The sequence below is a fragment of the Culicoides brevitarsis genome, chromosome 2, assembly GCF_036172545.1.
Source record: "Culicoides brevitarsis isolate CSIRO-B50_1 chromosome 2, AGI_CSIRO_Cbre_v1, whole genome shotgun sequence".
Taxonomy (NCBI): Eukaryota; Metazoa; Arthropoda; class Insecta; order Diptera; family Ceratopogonidae; genus Culicoides; species Culicoides brevitarsis.
The window spans coordinates 35,779,643-35,799,690 of NC_087086.1; the positions used below are offsets into that span (position 1 = coordinate 35,779,643).

A 20,048-nucleotide genomic window follows, 5' to 3' on the forward strand; every position below is an offset into this window, starting at 1 on the left:
AATAATTTTTTAATTAAATAAAATAATAAAAAAAAATAATTATATATTTTATAATTATATATAATAAAAAATCATTTAACATATTCATTCACACACAAAAACTATATGATGAGCATATGCTCTACGAATAAGTATATATATATATATTGAATTGAATCAATTTTCGTATAATCAAATCGCTGGATGAATTTCCCAAAAAAAAACATAAAATAATAAAAAAACGAATCCAGTTTTTATAGATATTTATATAAAAAAATATTTATATATATACTTAAATAAGCTTTGATTCATAATATATATTTGTTTACCAAAGAAAAAAAATCAAAAAACATACATACGTGCAGTAAATAAATAAAAGTAATAAAAAAAGGCTCACATGAGAAGATGAAAGTAGGCGACAAAAACGATGATATGATGATTCAAAGAAATTGTATATATATACATATACGCTTATGTATGTATATCAACCTGAAAATTCTAAAATAGAATTAATACTAAATAAATATAGAATAATTAAATTAAAAAATATATAATAAAACATACTTATAAAAAAAATTTATTATTATTATTAAACGATTCAACATATATGATTAGTATATTGCCCTATATACTAATCATGTTATTAAGAAACAAAAAACACAGTGAAATGAATTAAAATAATAAATAATAATAAAAAAATATATAGTAAAGTTCTTTATATAGATGTTGATGCCGAAATTGATGAGATATGAATTATTATATCTAATATGATAACTTTATTATTATTATTATTAAAAACACACAAATACACGAATTCTCAAAAAACACTCACACACGCGATATTTTCACATGTTTTGTTCGATTTTTCTAAAAAAAAAAGTTAATAAAATAGGATTTCATAAAAATTTAAACATTTTAACACTAAATAATGAAAAAATATAATCCGAATGCACGATACATACTCGAAACTTGTGTTAAAAAAAATCTTGTCTCATTTATGAATTTATTCCCAAGAGCCCGAAAAGGCAGTTGTGGAGCAAAAAGTACCATTTAAAAGCACTTACAATTAGATATAAGACGATTCGTATTAAAAAAAATATAAATATAAGTATTTATATATAAAATAGAGAAAATTTTCTTATTTGAGTTCAAGAATGTTACAATGAGATACTTTCTCTAAAAAAAAATACTTAACAACAACATGATATGTAATATATATGATATATATATACAATTAATAATTGTATAGCTTCTGGAACAAAAGATTAAGGAAGTTTTTTAAATTATAACAAAACAACCTATGTATTATATTATATATAACTTATTAAATACTAATTAGTATAAAAAAAAGTCAATGCTATTAAATTAATAGCATTGGATATTTGTATGAGATTATTAATATTTTTGTTGTTATTTCTTAAAAAAATTATTTAATTAATTATTTTTTTTTTAAAATAACTTCTCATCATATACATTTGTATATGAAACTTTATTTAATAAAAATCATGAACGAAAAAAATTATTATATATAGCCTCACTTATCCAAAGTTGGTATGATAAAAAAAAAAGTTGTAAATGGCAGTCAGAAAAGTCGATGGTGTTTTTATATCCCTTGCCAATCATTAAAAATGATGATTAAAAAATACAGTCAACTACAACACTACAAGACATTAAAAAAATATATTTAAAAAAATTCTCTCTCTATCACTCTGCGGTTAACTTTAAATTAAAAAGTAAAAAAAAATATAAAAAACCAATAATTTTTTTTAACACTACCTTGTTTGGATAATTTTGATTATATAAAAATAAAGAAAAAAAATTAAACATAAAAAAAATATAAATGATAAAAAATTTTATATGAGAACATTATAAGAAAAAAAAATAAAAACAATTAAAAAATAGTAGCTTAGAACATCGGACAATGTTAAAACTGAGCAACATTATAACAACATATATAATGTTACCGGTTTTGCATTGTTCCTATACTCATCATAACAACAAGTTCGCAGGTTGATATTTATTATGTAGCAAAAAAATAAACATTATAACATTGTACATTATTATAAATTGAAACAACACACACAGAAAAAAAAATAATTAGATATGTGTAACATAATAATTTCTCATAATATTTTTTTTTACTTTTTTTTTACAAAAAAAAATATATATAATAAATAAAAAAAGGAACGAATGGCAAATATATATGAAGAAGACGAAAGGAATATAATTATTATCAATTATATAACATTTAACATAAAAATTGCTAAAAAAAATCTAAATAATAATAAAAAAAAAAGTTTCCAAGTTTTATAGGAAGAACAAAAAAAAACAAACACTGCATTATCCTCTAAATTAATAACAAATCAACCACAAATCATTTTTTTAAATGCACCATAAAGTTTTAAGTTTATCGAAAAAAAAAATATTAAAAATAAGCTGAACAACTTATAACTTAGTCCTAAAAAAAATAACAAATTGAAAAAAAAAATGATAATAATATAATCCCTTTTAAGTGAAACAACAACAGAGTTAAATTATAGATGAAAAAAATTTATTATATATATGATATAGGTTTAATTTATAAAAATGAAAAAAAAAGAACAACAAGGAAAAAACCAACAACACACACATTTTTGTAAAAAAAATGATAAATAATATCAGCCCACAAAAAAAAACGTTTATCATTGCATTATTGAAAGAGATTGTTTAAGTATATTACATTGAAATTGTTGAGTTTTTATAATATTGATTGATATTGAAGATTTATTATATTATATATTATTATATAAGAAAAAAAATGTTTTGTTTGATATACTATTATATTAAAAAAATGAAGAAAAAAGAAATTATGTATCAATTGTTTCAATAAAATGAAAGTATTTTAAAGCGAATAAGTTTAATTTGTTTTTATTTGAAAAAAATATTATTTAAAAATAAGTTTTTATAAAAAAGGTAAGTATTATATTAAAATATTTATATGAAATATTAATATTTTGTATAATTTTAATGATTTTTATCATAATATGTAAAAATTTTTAATTTTTTTTAAATCAATTAATATAATTATTTTGTTTTACTAAATATTCGCAAAGAATTTAAACAAAAAATAATTAAAGAATGAATTTAATTTAAATAATTTATTTGGTTTTATATATAGGTATAATAATATGATGTATATTAATTTAATTTTTTTTTTTTTAATTTTTTATATTTAATTTAAATAAAATAAAAAAAAAATAAATTTTAAAAATAATATATTTTTAAAATTAAAATTAATTTTTAAAAAAATATATTGTTTATTAATATTATTTTTAAAGTAATATATTTTGAATTATATTTAAAAAATAATAAAAATTTGTATTATTTTACAAAAAAAAACTTAAAAATTAAAATAATCATATAATAAAAATTAATAATTTGTATGATTTTTTTAATAATTTTTTTTTATAAATTTTAAAAATATAAATAAAAAATTATTTATTTAAAAAACAATTAATATTGGATTAATATCTAACCTATACTTTATTTATTTTTTTACTAAATATTCATATATTTTTTTTATATAAATTTTAACAATTTATTATATATTTTATATAATTTATAAAATTTATTTTTTATTTTAGTTTTTAATTTAATTTTTAATTTAAATAATTTTTTTTAATTTTTAAAGTAAATTATTTTCATAATAATAATTTTTTAAAATAATAAAACAATGAATTAATTAAAAAATTATTAATTTAAATTAATTAAAAATAAATAAAAATTTACGAACAAAAACTTAAAATTAAAAAAATGTAAACATTTGTAACTTTGAATTATTGATTATCATTATAATATTTAAAAAAAAATTGTATATTTTAATAATTTTTATACAATTATAATTTAAAATTAATTTAAAAATATTATAAATCAATAAAATTTTGATATAAAATATACTTTACAAAAAATATATCATATACAAACATATATAATTAACGAACAAAATTTTCAAAAATATTCTGTCACTTAATTTTTGACGCATCCAGGCATCAAAACAACATTTTAGCATCAGAACGAGGTAAGAATCATTCATTTTTTTAACAAATTTCTACTTTTAATGATGAATTCTGATTATTTCTTGAATTAAAACTAAGATTTTAATAATCTTACGTGTTTAATTATGATCTATAACTAATCTTCTCTCTGAAAATAATTCATCAAAAATGCTTTTAAACAATTTTTCTGACAAAAAATAACAAAAATTTAATTTTTTCTTACAGAAAGACGACAATTTGGGATTCAAAAATCAAGAAGCAGGTAGTTTTAAGGACAAAAATTGTACAAAAAAATAAATAAAAAATATTTTTTAGTTAAAATTAAAGTTTTATTTTGTATCAGACTGAATTTCATTCTTGTTACATCAAATAAAGTTAAAAATAAGAGGTTGTGTAGTAGAATTCGTTAATTAGAGTAGCGACAGACAATCACAAAAAACGTAATTAGTAGCGATGAATGGAGGAGGGGTAATGCGAAGGGTTTCCACTGGATGGCGGTCGAGGTCCGTAACTCACTTGAGGGAGGTTTCCGCCAGATTTTACGACCTAAAATTTATTTTTTTAAAAAAATCTCTCAAAATAAATGAAATTTTCAAAATTACCTGTCCCGGATTCTGTCCCATTTGTATCTGGTAGAGCGGAATTTGATCGCGTCGCAACGTCGCCATGCTATCGTAGGCGGATTGTCGGAGATCGGGTCTCACATCTTGATGTTTGACGTCAATGTGATAAATATTCGCAGGTTGACTCTTGTTTGGCGGCACATCGTGCTTAATTTGCGACGAAGAAGGTGCCGGAGGGTATCCATGTCGAATCCCGTGGTACGGATACATCTGCGGTTTGCCTTGTTGCTGCGGCACGTGATACGGAATTGCTGTCGTAATCGCTGTCGGACGATATTGCATCGATTTATTCCACAAAACGGCTCGTTCGTTCGCACGTCGATGATCTTCGGGCACGGGACGATGATAATTCGGGGTTGGCGGCGACGGTGATCGCTTCCTCTTGTGCATCGGATGATTATTTTCGGGTCCGCGCCCGCCACTGCCCTGATTTCCGGCATTCGTTTGCGGATATTGTTGGTACGGCGGAATAAAAGATTGCGGAATTTGCGAACTGGCTTTGCTGGCGGGCGGAAAACTCTCTTGCGGCGCATCCTTTTCCGATTGTCGCTTGCGATTATCGTCTTTGTTGAGGACTTTTTTCAGCTGAATGAACAATTTTGACTTTTCCTTCTTCAAATCTTCGAGTTTTCGTTCCAGCAAGTTAATTTGTTCGGTTGTTTCGCCGAGCGTCATGACATTTTCCTTTTCGCGTGCCTCACGTTCCTTCCGGAGACGCTCTTTGTCGACCTCAGCTTCGAGTTCTGCGAAAATTGAAGAAAAATTTGAATTTTTTTTAAGAAATTTACAAAAAAAATCAATATTACCCTCTTTTTTACGCTTCCTCTCGGACAACACATGCCGCTTAATTGCCGCCCAGAGCTTTTCCTGCTGCTCCGTTTTCTCTGCTTTTGCCGCCGCAGCAGCTGCAGGCATTTTGAGGTACTTTTTCGCACTTATTTTGACTATTTTGAAGCACTTTTTCACTAAAAAACAAAGAAATAAAATTACACGGCGTTTGTTTTTCGTCAATTTGATGGTTTTGACATCACGCAGCGCCTTATCAAATTTATTCGCGGTACCATCGCGAGCGCATTCGACTCACCCATATTGATTTTTTAGAAAAAAAATATTTTTAAAACTAAAAAATCACAAAAATCCACAAAAAATCTTAAAAAATAATGCTCCTTACTTGTTTTCTTGTCTCCTCCTATCCGTTTTTAGGTAAAAATGATCCTTTTTGTTCTTTTGTTCTCCACAGGCAAACAGACGAACGTCACCCGAGAACAATGGAAATCCCAAAAAACGCCTTTCGCATGACGTTTAAGACGTCAAACAGCAATTCTTACTTTGCGTAAACAATTTTTCGTGATTTTTACGAGAATTTACCCGGAAAACCTCGAATTCTCAAGGAATTTAAATCAAAAATTGCCTTAAAATCAATTTTTCATAAGAAATTGTACAAAAATATTAAAAAACCGATAGATTTCAAGAGAATTTCAGGTCTTCGTGAATTTTTGCTGCATCATTTTTGACTTTTTTAACGAGTTGTTGTTGTACGAGCGCGGTAAAGATGAGCCTCAATGAGTACAAGCTGAGTTGCGAGCTGGCAGGACATTCTTTGGATGTAAGAGCTGTCACGGAAGGACCTGACGGGACAATTATTTCCGGTTCGCGTGATAAAACGGCGAAAATTTGGAAGCCAGAGGGGTAAAAAGTTTAATTTTTTTTAATTTTTCAAGGAAATTTTTTTTAAATTTTTATTTTTTTTCGATTTTTAGGAATGGATTCACAGAAATTCTCACGATGAAAGACCATTCGAACTTTGTGGGAGCGGTTTGTGTTGTAAATGATAAGAATTGGATCTGTACCGGCAGCAATGACAGCACAATTTGCATCTATCAGTTCAACACGGTAAAGCCCTTTATGACGCTCAAAGGTCACACGGGCACCGTTTGTTCGATCGCCAATGCCAACAAAGAAGGTCAAATTCTCTCCGGAAGTTGGGATAAAACTGCCAAATTATGGACCATCAACGACACCGGCTTCACTTGTGTCACCTTTGAAGGGCACGAAGCGGCGGTTTGGGCAGTTTGCACGTTAAAATCCGGCAAATACGCGACGGGAAGTGCCGATAAATTCATCCGTTTGTGGGATTCGAAGGGACAAAAACTCGTCGTGCTCAAAGGACACACGGATTGTGTGCGGGGATTAGCCCCCCTTGCTGACGGAGGACTGCTAAGTTGCTCAAATGACGGCACAATTCGACGTTGGAACGATTCCTGGGAGTGCGTTAATGAATTTCACGGACATAGTAACTACATTTATACAATTTCCATCATGGATGAAGACACTTTTGTGACAGGAGGCGAAGACAGTACAATCCGAATGTGGAGCGTTTCGCAGGGAAAATCGCTTGGAGATGAGATTCAATTGCCCGCACAGAGCGTATGGACTGTTACTTGCATGAAAAACTCGGATATCGTCGTTGGAACGAGCGACGGAATGATTCGCGTTTTCACAAAAACCCCCGATCGAGTCGCTTCTGAACAAATTCTCGCTAGTTTTACGCTCGCGGTACAGACAAGAATTGCTGAAAGTAGCAAAGAGTTAGGAGGAGTGAAAGTTAATGACTTACCGGGGCCTGAAGCGTTGTTGCAAGACGGCACACAAGAAGCCCAAACGAAGCTCATAAGACAACCAAACGGGAAAATTTTGTGTTATCAATGGTTGGCGGGCAAATGGGAGTGTTTGGGAGATGTTACAGGGGCTTCGGGTGGCTCGCAAAAGACATCGGGCAAAACGTTGTTCGAAGGGAAGGAATATGATTACGTTTTTACAGTTGATATTCAAGAAGGAGCGCCGCCAATTAAGCTTCCGTATAATTTGGGCGAAGATCCGTGGGTTGTAGCGCAGAAATTTATCCACAAACATGAACTGCCTCAAGTTTATTTGGATCAAGTTGCGAATTTTATTGTGCAAAATTCGGAAAGTGTTCCTGTGATTGGATCTGGGTGAGTTTTTTTAAATGAATTTTAAAAGATTTAATGAATTTTGATGAAAAAATTTCAAAATGTGCATTGGGGTTGAAAAATTAAAATGTGCATTGGGATTAAACCTTCGAATTATGTATTGGGGAAAAATTTAATATGAATTTTGACTCAAATTGAAAAAATTTGAAGAAAAAAAATTAAAAAAATTGGAATATTGATGAAAACTTTAAAATATGCAATAGGAAAAAATATTAAAATGTGACATGGGATGAAAAATTTAAAATTATACAATGGAGTAAATTTTAAAAATGCAAATTGAGAAAAATAATTTCAAAATCTTTAATGCGACAAAAAAGTTAAAAAAAAGTCAAATTACAAAAAAAAATTTAAATTGTGCATTGGGACAATATTTTAGAATGTTCATTGGGATTAAAGAATTTTATTTTTCATTGGGTTTTTCTCAAAATATAGATCTAGAATGCAAATTTTGATGAAAATTAAAAAAAATATGCAATAAAAAAAATTTAAAATGTTAAATGGGAAAAAAGTCGGAAGAAAATTTCAAAATATGCATTGGGATAAAAAAATTAAAATTTGCATTTTTAAGAAAATTTAAAATTTTGTAATGGGACAAATGTTAAGAAAGTAAATTTTGAACTAAAATTTCAAAATATTCAATAAATAAAAAAAATTATATACGAATTCAAAAAAAAAATTCTTAAATTATGCATTAGGACAAGATTTAAGAATGTTCATTGGGATACAATTTTTCAATTTTGCATTGGGCTTGTTCCAAAATTTTATATTAAAATGGAAAATAGAGATAAACATTGAAAATATATGTAATAAGAAAAACATTTTAAATGTGAAATGGGATAAATATTTAAAAATATGCATTGGGACAAAATAATTTAAATATACATTGGGCAAAAAAATTAAAATCAAAATAAAAGTATGAAAAAACATAACATTTGCAATAGGATAACATTTAATTATAAAAAAAACGCAGTAGGACATAAATTTGAAACGTAAATTCAAGAAAAAAATTTTAAATGTGCATTGGGTCAAAAATTTAAAATTTGCAATAGGTGGTTAAAAATTATTTTTTTGACAATTTTCTAAATTTTTCTTTCAAATTTTCCTTTTTAGAGGCTACGCTGATCCCTTTACGGGCGAAGGACGTTACGTGCCAGGAGCAGGAAACGATTTTCAAGTCACTGCAGCAAATGCTGATCCATTCACAGGCGGTTCGAGTTACACGACGACAACAAATGGCTCTTCAGCTCCCGTTATTCCAATGGATACAGGAGCAAATTTCGATCCGTTCACAGGAACTTCGAGCTATACTTCGTCAAATGGCAGAAAATATCGCGGCATCAAACATTATCCGAACAAAGATTATCATACACTCGCAACTTATGACGCTGCCAAAATTTTACTGAAATTACAGTGAGTTTTCATGAAATTTTTTTAAAAATTTTATTTAAAAAAAAATTAATTTTTTTTAGGGAATTCAACATTAAAAGCGGCGGCGAACAACAATTCTCAAAAGAACTCTTGGAAAATGTCGTCGCAATCGCTGGAACCACAAACGCTGACGATATTACCGACGAAACGGAACGAACTCTCAAAAAAATGTACAGCTGGCCTCAAGATTGTCTCTTCCCCGTGCTCGATGTCATCCGTTTAGCAATTCGCACGGAGCAAGTTTGCTCAAAAATTGTCAATTTCGAGTTATTAACGATCATCATTGAGAATTTAGAAGCTGGATCTCCCGCCGCAAATCGTATCATGGCAATTCGTTGTTTGAGCAACATGATAACGCATCGCTGGGGTCGTTGCATGATCGATGCAAAGTTCGAGGGCATCATGAACGGGGTGAGAGGCGTCAAAAGTGGCAATGTCGCCGTGCAAAATGCCCTTTCCGTGCTCTTTTTGAACCTCTCGATTGCTCAACTCGATGTCGCCGTGAGCGAAAATTGCAAGAAAATCGCCGAATGTGTTGTCGATGCCTTGATGTGGGTCACGGAAGTTGATGCGATTTTCAGAATGTATCAAGCCATCGGAAATATGACGGAAACGGCATACAAGAAAGTCGTTCTCGAGGTTGTCACGTCGATGGAAATTGTTGTTGAGAAGATGAAGGGACATGCGGAGGGACGAGATACCGATAATTATGAACGTTTGCGAGAAATTGCCTCAGATCTCTATGAAATGGTTAAACAATAATAATTATTATATTTAAATTAGGTATTCGCTTTTTTAAGATATTCGTACTGTTCAGTAAAAATTAAATAAAGAACTTTTTCACGAGAAAATTTTAAAGACAGAAAATAAAATTCAAATAAAATCTGTGTCAGAGCCTTTTTTGTCAAATCTTGGTCCAGGGCTCTAATTTATCATTTTTTATCATTTTGCAACTCAAAACTGCCAAAAAATTGAAACTGAAAAAAATTTTTTTCTTTGACATAGTTTTGGTTTTGAAAACTAAATCAAGAAAAAAACTGTGTCAAAAACTGTGTCAAAGCAATTTTTGCCAAATCTTGCTCCAAATGAATAAAAATTTGTCAGAGGGCTCTATTTTATCATTTTTAATCATTTTATAACTCAAAACTGCCAAAAAATTGAAACTGAAAAAAATTTTTTTCTTTGACATAGTTTTGGTTTTGAAAACTAAATCAAGAAAAAAACTGTGTCAAAGCAATTTTTGCCAAATCTTGCTCCAAATGAATAAAAATTTGTCAGAGGGCTCTATTTTATCATTTTTAATCATTTTATAACTCAAAACTGCCAAAAAATTGAAACTGAAAAAAATTTTTTTCTTTGACATAGTTTTGTTTTGAAAACTAAATCAAAAAAAAAACTGTGTCAAAGCAATTTTTGTCAAATCTTGCTCCAAATGAATAAAAATTTGTCAGAGGGCTCTATTTTATCATTTTTAATCATTTTATAACTCAAAACTGCCAAAAAATTGAAACTGAAAAAAATTTTTTTCTTTGACATAGTTTTGGTTTTGAAAACTAAATCAAGAAAAAAACTGTGTCAAAAACTGTGTCAAAGCAATTTTTGCCAAATCTTGCTCCAAATGAATAAAAATTTGTCAGAGGGCTCTATTTTATCATTTTTAATCATTTTATAACTCAAAACTGCCAAAAAATTGAAACTGAAAAAAATTTTTTTCTTTGACATAGTTTTGGTTTTGAAAACTAAATCAAGAAAAAAACTGTGTCAAAAACTGTGTCAAAGCAATTTTTGCCAAATCTTGCTCCAAATGAATAAAAATTTGTCAGAGGGCTCTATTTTATCATTTTTAATCATTTTGCAACTCAAAACTGCCAAAAAATTGAAACTGAAAAAATTTTTTTCTTTGACATGTTTAAATAAATTTTAATTTTTAATAATTTTTTTTTTTACTCTGAATGAATGATTTTTTTATTTTTTTTTTTCATAAAATTCTGAAAATCAAAATTCAAACCTTAACGAATTCAAATTTCAAACGAGGTCAGCTGATCGTAAAATGAGGCGTACAAAAGTGCAAAACCGTAAATGAGGCACCCCAAAAAGAGAAATTTATCACTTCAGATCGTCTCCTATCAATTGATGCGCTTCTTTGCCGAGCCGATCAAAAAATCAAATTTCTCCAAAAAATAAGGAAAAATATCCCTCAAAACCGCGTAGGATTCAAAGCACAAAGTCTGCTGAAGAAAAATCAAACAAAAACTTTGCGAAATAATGCGAAGAGAGGACCAAACGCGAACGAAATAAATCGAGCTCGAAGCGTTGTTATTTTTTTGTGTATGGGTATGTGTGTGTGGCATTTTGGAAATATGCACTGAACCATGCATCTCAACTAATTTCTTGCATTTTTCTTGCAGTAAAAGCCTTTCGCTGCACCATCAGTCATGGCAGAAGTGGAAAATATGGAGACTGTGTCGGAGGCAGTAGCGGAAAAGCCTGAAACTGAAGATGCGGGTACCTTGGAGGCAAGTATCGAAGCCGAATTGGGTGAAATTGTCAAGCAGGACGACGAGAAACCGAAAGTTGTGCCAAAATTGCAAGTTTTGGAGGACAAAATTATCAAACCGGCATCGCCTGTGACGCAAAATCCCGTTGAAATTGCATTAATTCAGCTGCAAGAGACTCCGATTGGGGTTCGAGGACGTCCTAAGAAGACAAATCCGTCGGATGAGAGCTCCAATGGTTCAGGACAACTGTTTCAAAGTCGCAATAAATTGAGACGAACGTTTGTGACAAGCGAAGAACTCGACAAAGAACTGGAAGCGACGATGCAAGAGCTTGAACCGGGATCATCGGGTGCTGTTCATGTCGTTACGAACAATGGCAATAAAGGAGCTTCTGTAAAAATTAAGGATCAAGACCTCATTGCGATTCTTGAAGGGAATGACAGTGCCGAAGTTGTCACTCATGTCGAAAAAAAGGCGGGAGCGGTAATTTTAGATGTTCTTGAACCTCCGCAGGCAACACATCCCGACCCCGAAGACGAAGCTGAGATCGCATTACAACAAATGATGAGTCTACCGAAGCCCAAACGTGGCAGAAAATCGAAACACGAAACGACGACGGATCTCGTGAGTTCCATAGTCGACGATTGGAGCGATAACGAAGTCGAATTCGAGGTAACTGCCGATTCAAAGTCAAATAATACAACAACGTACACAGTTTCGCCCGTTTCTCGTGTCAATAAGCCCGCAGTTCAACCCGCAACGAAGAGCGGGGCAGCAAAACGCAAACAAACGCAAGCCGTTGTCTCGGATGATGCGGGTTCTGTTGAGATAATTCAAACTGTTGAACCTCCACGCATCCTAAATGCCGCCAAAGTAACGTCTCCCATCAAATTTGAACGTCGTCGCGTCATTAAAAAGAAAGTTATTTGGGATCCGGATGATCCAACGCCACCTGTTGGCACGCGAATCGGCAACACAACCATCAAAAAAGTGACAAATGTCGTAAAAACCGAAAATGAAGACGAATCGCCGGCAATTACGGAGGAAAAGAAACCCGTTGTTGTTGCGGTTAACAAGAAAAAACGCACCGGAAAGTCTGAAATCGATAAATTACTCGGGGATGAGGGCGCTGTTAACATGCTGTACTCCGTCGAGCGTGAAAATAACTCGGATTTGCCGGAAATTAAGACCGCAATGGAAGAACAACTGATCGACGTCGAGGAAGAACAAAATAATTTGCTGAAAAAAGCCAACGCCCTCAAGCGGGCAGTCATCAAACAAACAAAATCTCCTCCGACAACAACGCCATCTCGTGCTGCTCGTGCGAAACGTGCTCCAACTCCGACGCCTTCTCCTCCAACTACTTCCGCGACACCTTCAGCAACTGCAACAGCTACAAATGCCTCATCTGCTGCCGCGAAAAAACAAACTCCCGCAAAAAAACGGAAAACCAATCAAAACGATTCGTGGGATTATGTCTACAAAGCGCGTCAAAATGACGATTCGATGATCGTAAGACGTCGTTCGAACAGTTCGTACTCTTCAACAACGAGTCCGCGTCGTTTGTCGCTCGATCAATCGCAACTCGATGACTCGCAAGATGCCCCGGAGACAGAAACATCAACGTCGGAAGTTCCTGAAACAACAACTGAAACAGCTACGAAGGCAAATCCGCCGCCCACGAAGAAACCGCGCGGCAAAAACTTTGAATTTGCGAAACCGAATGCGAAAAAATCCGCAAATAAGAAGCCACTCGACACAAGTAAGCTAGTCGAACAGATTCGGGGCAAGTTGAAGCCAAAACCGTTCAATTTGACGCCCATTAAGCCAGTTGTGCCGCAAGTTTTGAGTCCGGATAAGAGAAAGGCGCTGGATTCGAAGCAGCTGAGCATTAAAAAGTACGATAAATTTGCGATTTTGACACTGCCGAGTATTGATGGGAAGGTTAAGGATTGTCTGACGTTGCAAGTGAGTATATCTTTGATGAAAATTTTGTAAAAAATTTAAATGTTTTTGATTTTACAAACTTCAAAAAAATTGAAAATTTTTATTTTGAATATCGAATTTTTCAAAAAATCAAAAATTTGATGAATTTTCTTAAATTTTTACATATTTTGGAAATTATTTTGAAAATTAATACAAAATTCTTACAAAATTGAATATTTTTGACAAAAAAAAAAATAAAAAAAAAATAAGAAAATATTGACTCAAAATAAAATTTCAACGATTTTTTTTTATTTTGATAAAATTGATGAACAACTTAAACGAATTCTTTATTTACTTTTTTAAAAATTTGGAAATTAGAATGTAAAATTTTTTTTTAAAATTTTTTAAACAATTTCCAATAATTTTAAAAAATTTTTAAAATAATTAAATTAAAAAATTTATCAAAAATTTTTGATTTTTCTCATCATTTTTTTTTTTTTTTTGAGGAGTTTTTTAATTTTAATCAAAAAAAAAATTCTTAAAATTGTTTAAAAAAAAAATTAGAAAAATTTTTGATTTTTGAATTTAAATTTGAAAAAGTAAAAAATGTTCAAATTTTAATAAATTTTTGAAAAAAAAAAAATTCTTAAAATCCAGTTAAAATTTAAATTAAAAAATTTTTAAAAATTATAAAATTTTTATTTTCTTAAATTTTCAATTTTTTAGTGAAAAATCTTCAATTTTCTCATAAAAATTTTTCTTATTTTGCAAATTTGATTGAATTTGAATTTTTAAATATAGTAGATACTTTGACTTTTTTGAACTGTTCGATAATCAAAATATCAAATAATTTTCGAAAAATTTGTAAAATCGAAAAATTTTTTGTAAATTTACCATCATTACCTCATAAAATAACCCAATTTTCATAATTTCCCTTGACAGTTGCTCAACAAAATTATTGCCGCATTGAAACAACTCGAGAACGACACACTTTGCAATGCCGTTGTCATCACTTCAGCTGGCACGGACTTTTGTCGCGGCATCAACTACAACATTTTGGTACAAATTGACGAAGAAAAACGTTCAAATGCTGCACGCGAATTCGCCTCAGCTGTCAGGTAATTCTTCAAAAATTAAAAATTTTCATAAAAAATCTAATTTCCCTTAAAATTTTTAGAAAATTCATCTTTGCCCTTGCAACTTTTCCCAAACCGCTAATTTGCAGTCTCCAAAGCGGCGAAGCATGCGGCATCGGCGTCACAATTTTGCCGTTATTTGACATTGTACTTGCTCGGGACGACGTCAAACTATCCGCGCCTTACGGTTTGATGGGTTACTTCCCCGAAGGTTTGTCCGTGCTGCGACTACTGAACAAAATTAAGAATCGCACGGTACGTTATCTCTTCGAATTTGTCATTTTAGTAGAAAAAAAATGTTTTTTTTTAATCTTACAGGTTAGTGACCTCTTTTATTGTAATCGTTCATTGACCGCTGAGGAGGGAATCGAGCACGAACTTGTCACACGAACATTTTCTAGAAGCAATTTCAACGACGAAGTACTTTCGACGGCTCGTGCGGTTGTCGCCAGCTCGACTCAGGTAATTTTTGTTAATAAAACTCTTCTGTGGGGATGCATCGTGCCCGATATCCAAGTCCATTGTAGAAAAGTTCAATAACATCCGCATTATCGTCCTCATCTTCGACGTCATAACCGCATTTATGGTACAAGGGACACGAGCAACGATGAAAAATGAACCCAAAATCGGATCTGGCGTATCCACAAAACTCCCGTGGCTCACATTTTTTGAGCTCCGTGCATTGATAATCGTCGAAAATTTCAATTAAAGCTTTGTCATTGTCCAAATAGTCGCCATAACTTTGATTGAATTTCCAATAAGACGAGAAATCGTCACAGGCACAGTGCAAAACTGCCTTGGCGCTTCGTAAATGATCCAAATACAGGATTTTCTTCGTAGTTATTGCCAATTCGTTCCGTTTGCACTTTTTCAATTTATCGATAGGCTCACAAAATTTGATTTGCGTGCGAGAATTGATCTGCATTGCATACTCGTCGATGGGATCGGCATACATTGTGGGACAAACACTGCCCTGAGGACAAGTACAGATGTTTTCAATCAAATCTGGCATCCAGTGACGATCGTACAGGATGTTACAAACGGCGTACTTGTCACATTCTTCAAAGTATTTCGTCTGAAATTACAAAAAAAGTTAAAATCTTTGAAATTTCGAGGTTTTTCAAGAACTTACCCCGTTGATAAAATAATATCCAGCTCCAAAATTGACTAAAAAAGCCACGAAAATGAAGAAAATTCCCACAAAATTTATTTTCCGCATCATTTACAACAAAAACTAAGTAAAAACTGATGTTTTTCCAAAAAATACGGAAAATATACTCTCTCTTCCAGTTATTCTCCCATAGTTCTATTTTTAAACTTCTCTTAACATTTGTCTAATACTCTAAAATAATTCATTGAAAATTCATGAGAATTAACGTAAAATTTAAATTTTTTTAATTTTTAGGCACTTTTATCCATCAAAGCAACTTTAACGAAGGACCTGATCGAACAAATCGACGAAGCCCTTGCCGAAGAAGAGCAAATTCTAATTCAACATTGGACCTCCGCCGAATGCCAAGAGAAATTCAGAAACTTTTTAATCAATGGACATTGGTAACTTCAAAGTTTCTGACGCAAAAAAAAACATTCTTTTTAAAAATTTCAACCTTTGAAGAAGACGTATCACTATTTTTTTTCTCTATCTCTAAAATACTTTTAAAATTTTATTAGAAACGGAAAATTTCGTTAAAATATTAAGTTAAGTTTTTCCCAACAGATGTTTGGGTATATTTTCAGTTATATTCCTGTTTAGACAGAAAATTTATTAAATTTGTAGATTTTAGTTAAATAATTGGTTAAATGACACAAAAGAAAAGATTTGAAGATGCAAGTAATTTAAAAAGAAATATTTACAGATTTAATTAAATAAATGTAGTTAATGTTAAATAACTATAGAACACAAGAAAAACAGAACACATTGAGACAAAAAAATATAATTATTATTAAAAAAAAGAAGAGTTGAATATATTAAAATTTTTTTCAAGAAAAAATTTAGGTTTTTGAATAATTTTCAAATTAATTTCTTAATTTTTTATTTTTTTAAAGTATTTTTTAGGTTCAAAAAGCAGTTTCATCGTGTGAAAGTTGAAAATCGCAAATATTTTACTTCATAAAATTTTTAGCAAAGGAAAAATTTTCTTCAAGGATTTATTTTGAAGGCGAAAATCACAAATTACAAGGTTAAAATAACTTATTGTGGATGGAAACAAGAGATGGATTGTCTAATTAAATCATTGTGAATAGATTTCTCGAGCTCCAAACATCGAAATTTTGTGATTAACTGAAATTTGGAAGCTATGTTCTTCGTTTTCTATGTTGGCAAGTCGAATGGAATATCTCAAAGCATCGAAAAACATATTCAACTTTCAAATTCGAAAGTAAAAAGGACTCATGTGATTCATTTCATCAAAAAATTCTGAGATCTAAGACAAATTCTGAAAGATTTTGCTTCAAAAGAAACAGAAATGACTTTAAATCCTTAAAATTTCTTGAAAAAATATGTGATATTTAATAATTTTGAAGTTTAACTTGAAGAATTTTCAATTGACGAGACGTTCCTTTAATTAAAAAATATACGAAATGACGTTTGATATTACCTCTAAAATTCTCAATTTGGGAAAAAATCAATTTTTCGATTAAAAAATGTTTTTTCGATTAAATTTTAAAATTTTTTACCTTTTTTTTAATAATTTTCTAATTCATAAAAACTCCAAACTTGACATTGATTGATTTTTATTTCTATTATTTTGCAACAATTACTAAAAAATAAGTGTTGTTAGTACTTTTTAACAATAATATTTTTTTTTTATATTTTATGTTCACGAGATAAAAATATATATATGACCTATGCTAAACCCTAAATAAGAATATAATAAAAATGGAATACAGAAACGAAGAGATTGCAGTCCGAATGAGAAAGAAAGTCCTTAAAATTATTTAGAGATGCTTAACTGCAATTTATCGTCAGATATTCTTTTAAGCGCTCGGGCAAGGGTAAATGCGTCACTTGTTCCTTCATGACCATACTAAGAATTACATCACGACAGTAGCTTTGCAGGGAAGAGACTAAAAAAAAAGTTTTTTTATTTTCGATTTTTTTTTTAAAGAAAAAAGCAAGAAACTCACTTTCATACAACTGAATGATCTTGACTTGTTTTGTGGTGCCATAAACATCGACGACAGCATGCAACGGCGTATCGTTATACGGAATATCCGAAACGCACGGCCCATGATCTACGCCATTTATGATAAAGTGCATTTGTGCCTTTTCCATGTCGTGCGGCACAGGTACGAAAATCACGCCAATTCGCGATCCGATATCTGTGGGCAACAAAATTTCCGCGCTATTCCCATTACTCGGGCGTAACATGCTCTTCGGCACGGGCCCACGAGACGTTTTAACGATCATACCTGTGCCCAAAATTTGACTTTCGTGCATCGAAGGTCCCGCGAATTTTGATACGGGATACACCCAACTCGTGCCGAGATTCGCGAGATCTGGCAAGGCATACTGTGGAAGAACTTTGTCCGAGTTGGCGGCGAGTTTCGGATCGAGTTGTGTGAGTCCCAAACGAATATGTCCGCTCCATCCGCGTTCGTTCTCCTGTATTTCGAGCAAAAAGAGTTCGCCTGGTCTGATGGGTTGCTCGGAAAATGTCAATGCGTTGGCGAAACTACAAGAAGGAAAATTATTGTTTGCTTTGTCAATGGAATGTAAAAAACAACGTACCTCGCTTTCCGATAAGCCACTGTATTGTCCTCGCACAAAATGATGTTCGCACCTAAAGCGAGATAAGAAGAACGAGTAGAAGATGAAAAAATTGTTACAATGTTGTAAATTTGCTCGAAAAATTGATACGGAAGTGAATTTCACGTAAATGATGAATTACCGTGGAAGGGATGAAATCTGGAAAGGACTTTCGTGTTTTCCATGATGCCCGTGCGACAGTCACAATTACCACATAAACTTGTCCTTATCTGCTACTTGTTCGAGCACAAACTTACAATTTACAAGATTTTTCGATTTTTGCGATTTTTTGTTGATTGTTTTGCCGTTCTGTACGTTTGTCATACAGCTACGTACCTCTGTAGGCATTTAGTAAAACGGAGGCAAACAAAGGAGAGTTTTTAAATTCGGGCTTTGAAAAGTTATTGAAGCTCGAGATTCGAGCTCTCGGATTTTATCGTAGTTTAAATTCGGATTCTGAAAAATTGAAAAAGAGTTACAAAAATATTCAAAAATTTTAAAAAAAGAAAAACATTTTTGGAGCTTGAAAAAATTTTCTAACAAAAAAAAACATTACCATCGAAAATGTTCGTTAAGTTATATATGGTTCATATTTCTCGAGCATTTTATAAACTGAAAGATAACTGAAAAAAAATTTTTTCACATAGTTTTATGAAAAAAAAATCAAGAAAATCTTAAAAAATGTCAAACAAATATTGCTCCAAATGGAAAAATTTATCAGAGGGCTCTAATTTATCATTTTTATTCATTTTATAACTCAAAACTGCAAAAAAATTGAAACTGAAAAAAAAAATTTTCTTTGACATAGTTTTGTTTTGAAAACTAAATCAAGAGCAAAACTAAATCAAAAACTATGTCAAAAACTGTGTCAAAGCCATTTTTGTCAAATCTTGCTCCAAATGGATAAAAATTTGTCAGAGGGCTCTAATTTATCATTTTTAATCATTTTATAACTCAAAACTGCAAAAAAATTGAAACTGAAAAAAAAATTTTTTCTTTGACACAGTTTTGATTTGAAAACTAAATCAAGAGCAAAACTAAATCAAAAACTGTGTCAAAAACTATGTCAAAAACTGTGTCAAAGCAATTTTTGTCAAATCTTGCTCCAAATGGATAAAAATTTGTCAGAGGGCTCTAATTTATCATTTTTAATCATTTTATAACTCAAAACTGCCAAAAAATTGAAACTGAAAAAAAATTTTTCCTTTGACATAGTTTTGTTTTGAAAACTAAATCAAGAGCAAAAAACAAAATCAAAAACTGTGTCAAAGCCATTTTTGTCAAATATTGCTCCAAATGAATAAAAATTTGTCAGAGGGCTCTAATTTATCATTTTTAATCATTTTATAACTCAAAACTGCCAAAAAATTGAAACTGAAAAAAAAAATTTTCTTTGACATAGTTTTGTTTTGAAAACTAAATCAAGAGAAAAACTAAATCAAAAACTATGTCAAAAACTGTGTCAAAGCATTTTTTGTCAAATCTTGCTCCAAATGGATCCAATGGAAATTTATCAGGTACATACAAAAATATGAATTTTTTTCAATAATTTTAATTTTTTTTTTTCGAAAAGTAAAAAATTTAAAATTTTTGAAAATTCATTTTGTTGAAGTAGCAAATTTATTTTTCTGAGATAACTTATAAAAGCAAATTCATTTTTTTTTT

General features: G+C 30.7%; 5 protein-coding genes across 5 annotated transcripts; 2 read left to right on the forward strand and 3 right to left on the reverse strand.

Moving 5' to 3' along the window:
- Positions 1 to 4,326: 4,326 nt before the first annotated feature.
- Positions 4,327 to 5,642, reverse strand: LOC134830597 (G protein pathway suppressor 2). Its single transcript, XM_063844134.1, has 3 exons — positions 5,443 to 5,642; positions 4,616 to 5,379; positions 4,327 to 4,559 (listed from the first exon to the last, which is right to left on the reverse strand). Exons 1-3 carry the CDS (start codon positions 5,549 to 5,551, stop codon positions 4,458 to 4,460), a joined length of 975 nt encoding a protein of 324 aa, XP_063700204.1. The 5' UTR covers positions 5,552 to 5,642; the 3' UTR covers positions 4,327 to 4,457.
- A 336-nt stretch (positions 5,643 to 5,978) lies between these two features.
- LOC134831896 (phospholipase A-2-activating protein) lies at positions 5,979 to 9,954 on the forward strand. The gene is made up of 4 exons (XM_063845729.1): positions 5,979 to 6,325; positions 6,397 to 7,629; positions 8,758 to 9,057; positions 9,117 to 9,954. Exons 1-4 carry the CDS (start codon positions 6,189 to 6,191, stop codon positions 9,835 to 9,837), a joined length of 2,391 nt encoding a protein of 796 aa, XP_063701799.1. The 5' UTR covers positions 5,979 to 6,188; the 3' UTR covers positions 9,838 to 9,954.
- Positions 9,955 to 11,201: 1,247 nt separating this feature from the next.
- On the forward strand, positions 11,202 to 16,579 carry LOC134831170 (uncharacterized). The gene is made up of 6 exons (XM_063844832.1): positions 11,202 to 11,409; positions 11,484 to 13,541; positions 14,442 to 14,617; positions 14,677 to 14,890; positions 14,954 to 15,097; positions 16,041 to 16,579. The coding sequence occupies exons 2-6, from the start codon at positions 11,511 to 11,513 to the stop codon at positions 16,191 to 16,193; spliced, it is 2,718 nt and encodes a 905-aa protein (XP_063700902.1). The 5' UTR covers positions 11,202 to 11,409; positions 11,484 to 11,510; the 3' UTR covers positions 16,194 to 16,579.
- On the reverse strand, positions 15,092 to 15,879 carry LOC134831171 (uncharacterized). The gene is made up of 2 exons (XM_063844833.1): positions 15,768 to 15,879; positions 15,092 to 15,710 (listed from the first exon to the last, which is right to left on the reverse strand). Exons 1-2 carry the CDS (start codon positions 15,855 to 15,857, stop codon positions 15,108 to 15,110), a joined length of 693 nt encoding a protein of 230 aa, XP_063700903.1. The 5' UTR covers positions 15,858 to 15,879; the 3' UTR covers positions 15,092 to 15,107.
- An 801-nt stretch (positions 16,580 to 17,380) lies between the features above and the next one.
- LOC134831070 (neuralized-like protein 2) lies at positions 17,381 to 18,699 on the reverse strand. The gene is made up of 4 exons (XM_063844711.1): positions 18,526 to 18,699; positions 18,366 to 18,417; positions 17,762 to 18,309; positions 17,381 to 17,701 (listed from the first exon to the last, which is right to left on the reverse strand). Exons 1-4 carry the CDS (start codon positions 18,566 to 18,568, stop codon positions 17,583 to 17,585), a joined length of 762 nt encoding a protein of 253 aa, XP_063700781.1. The 5' UTR covers positions 18,569 to 18,699; the 3' UTR covers positions 17,381 to 17,582.
- Positions 18,700 to 20,048: the final 1,349 nt, after the last annotated feature.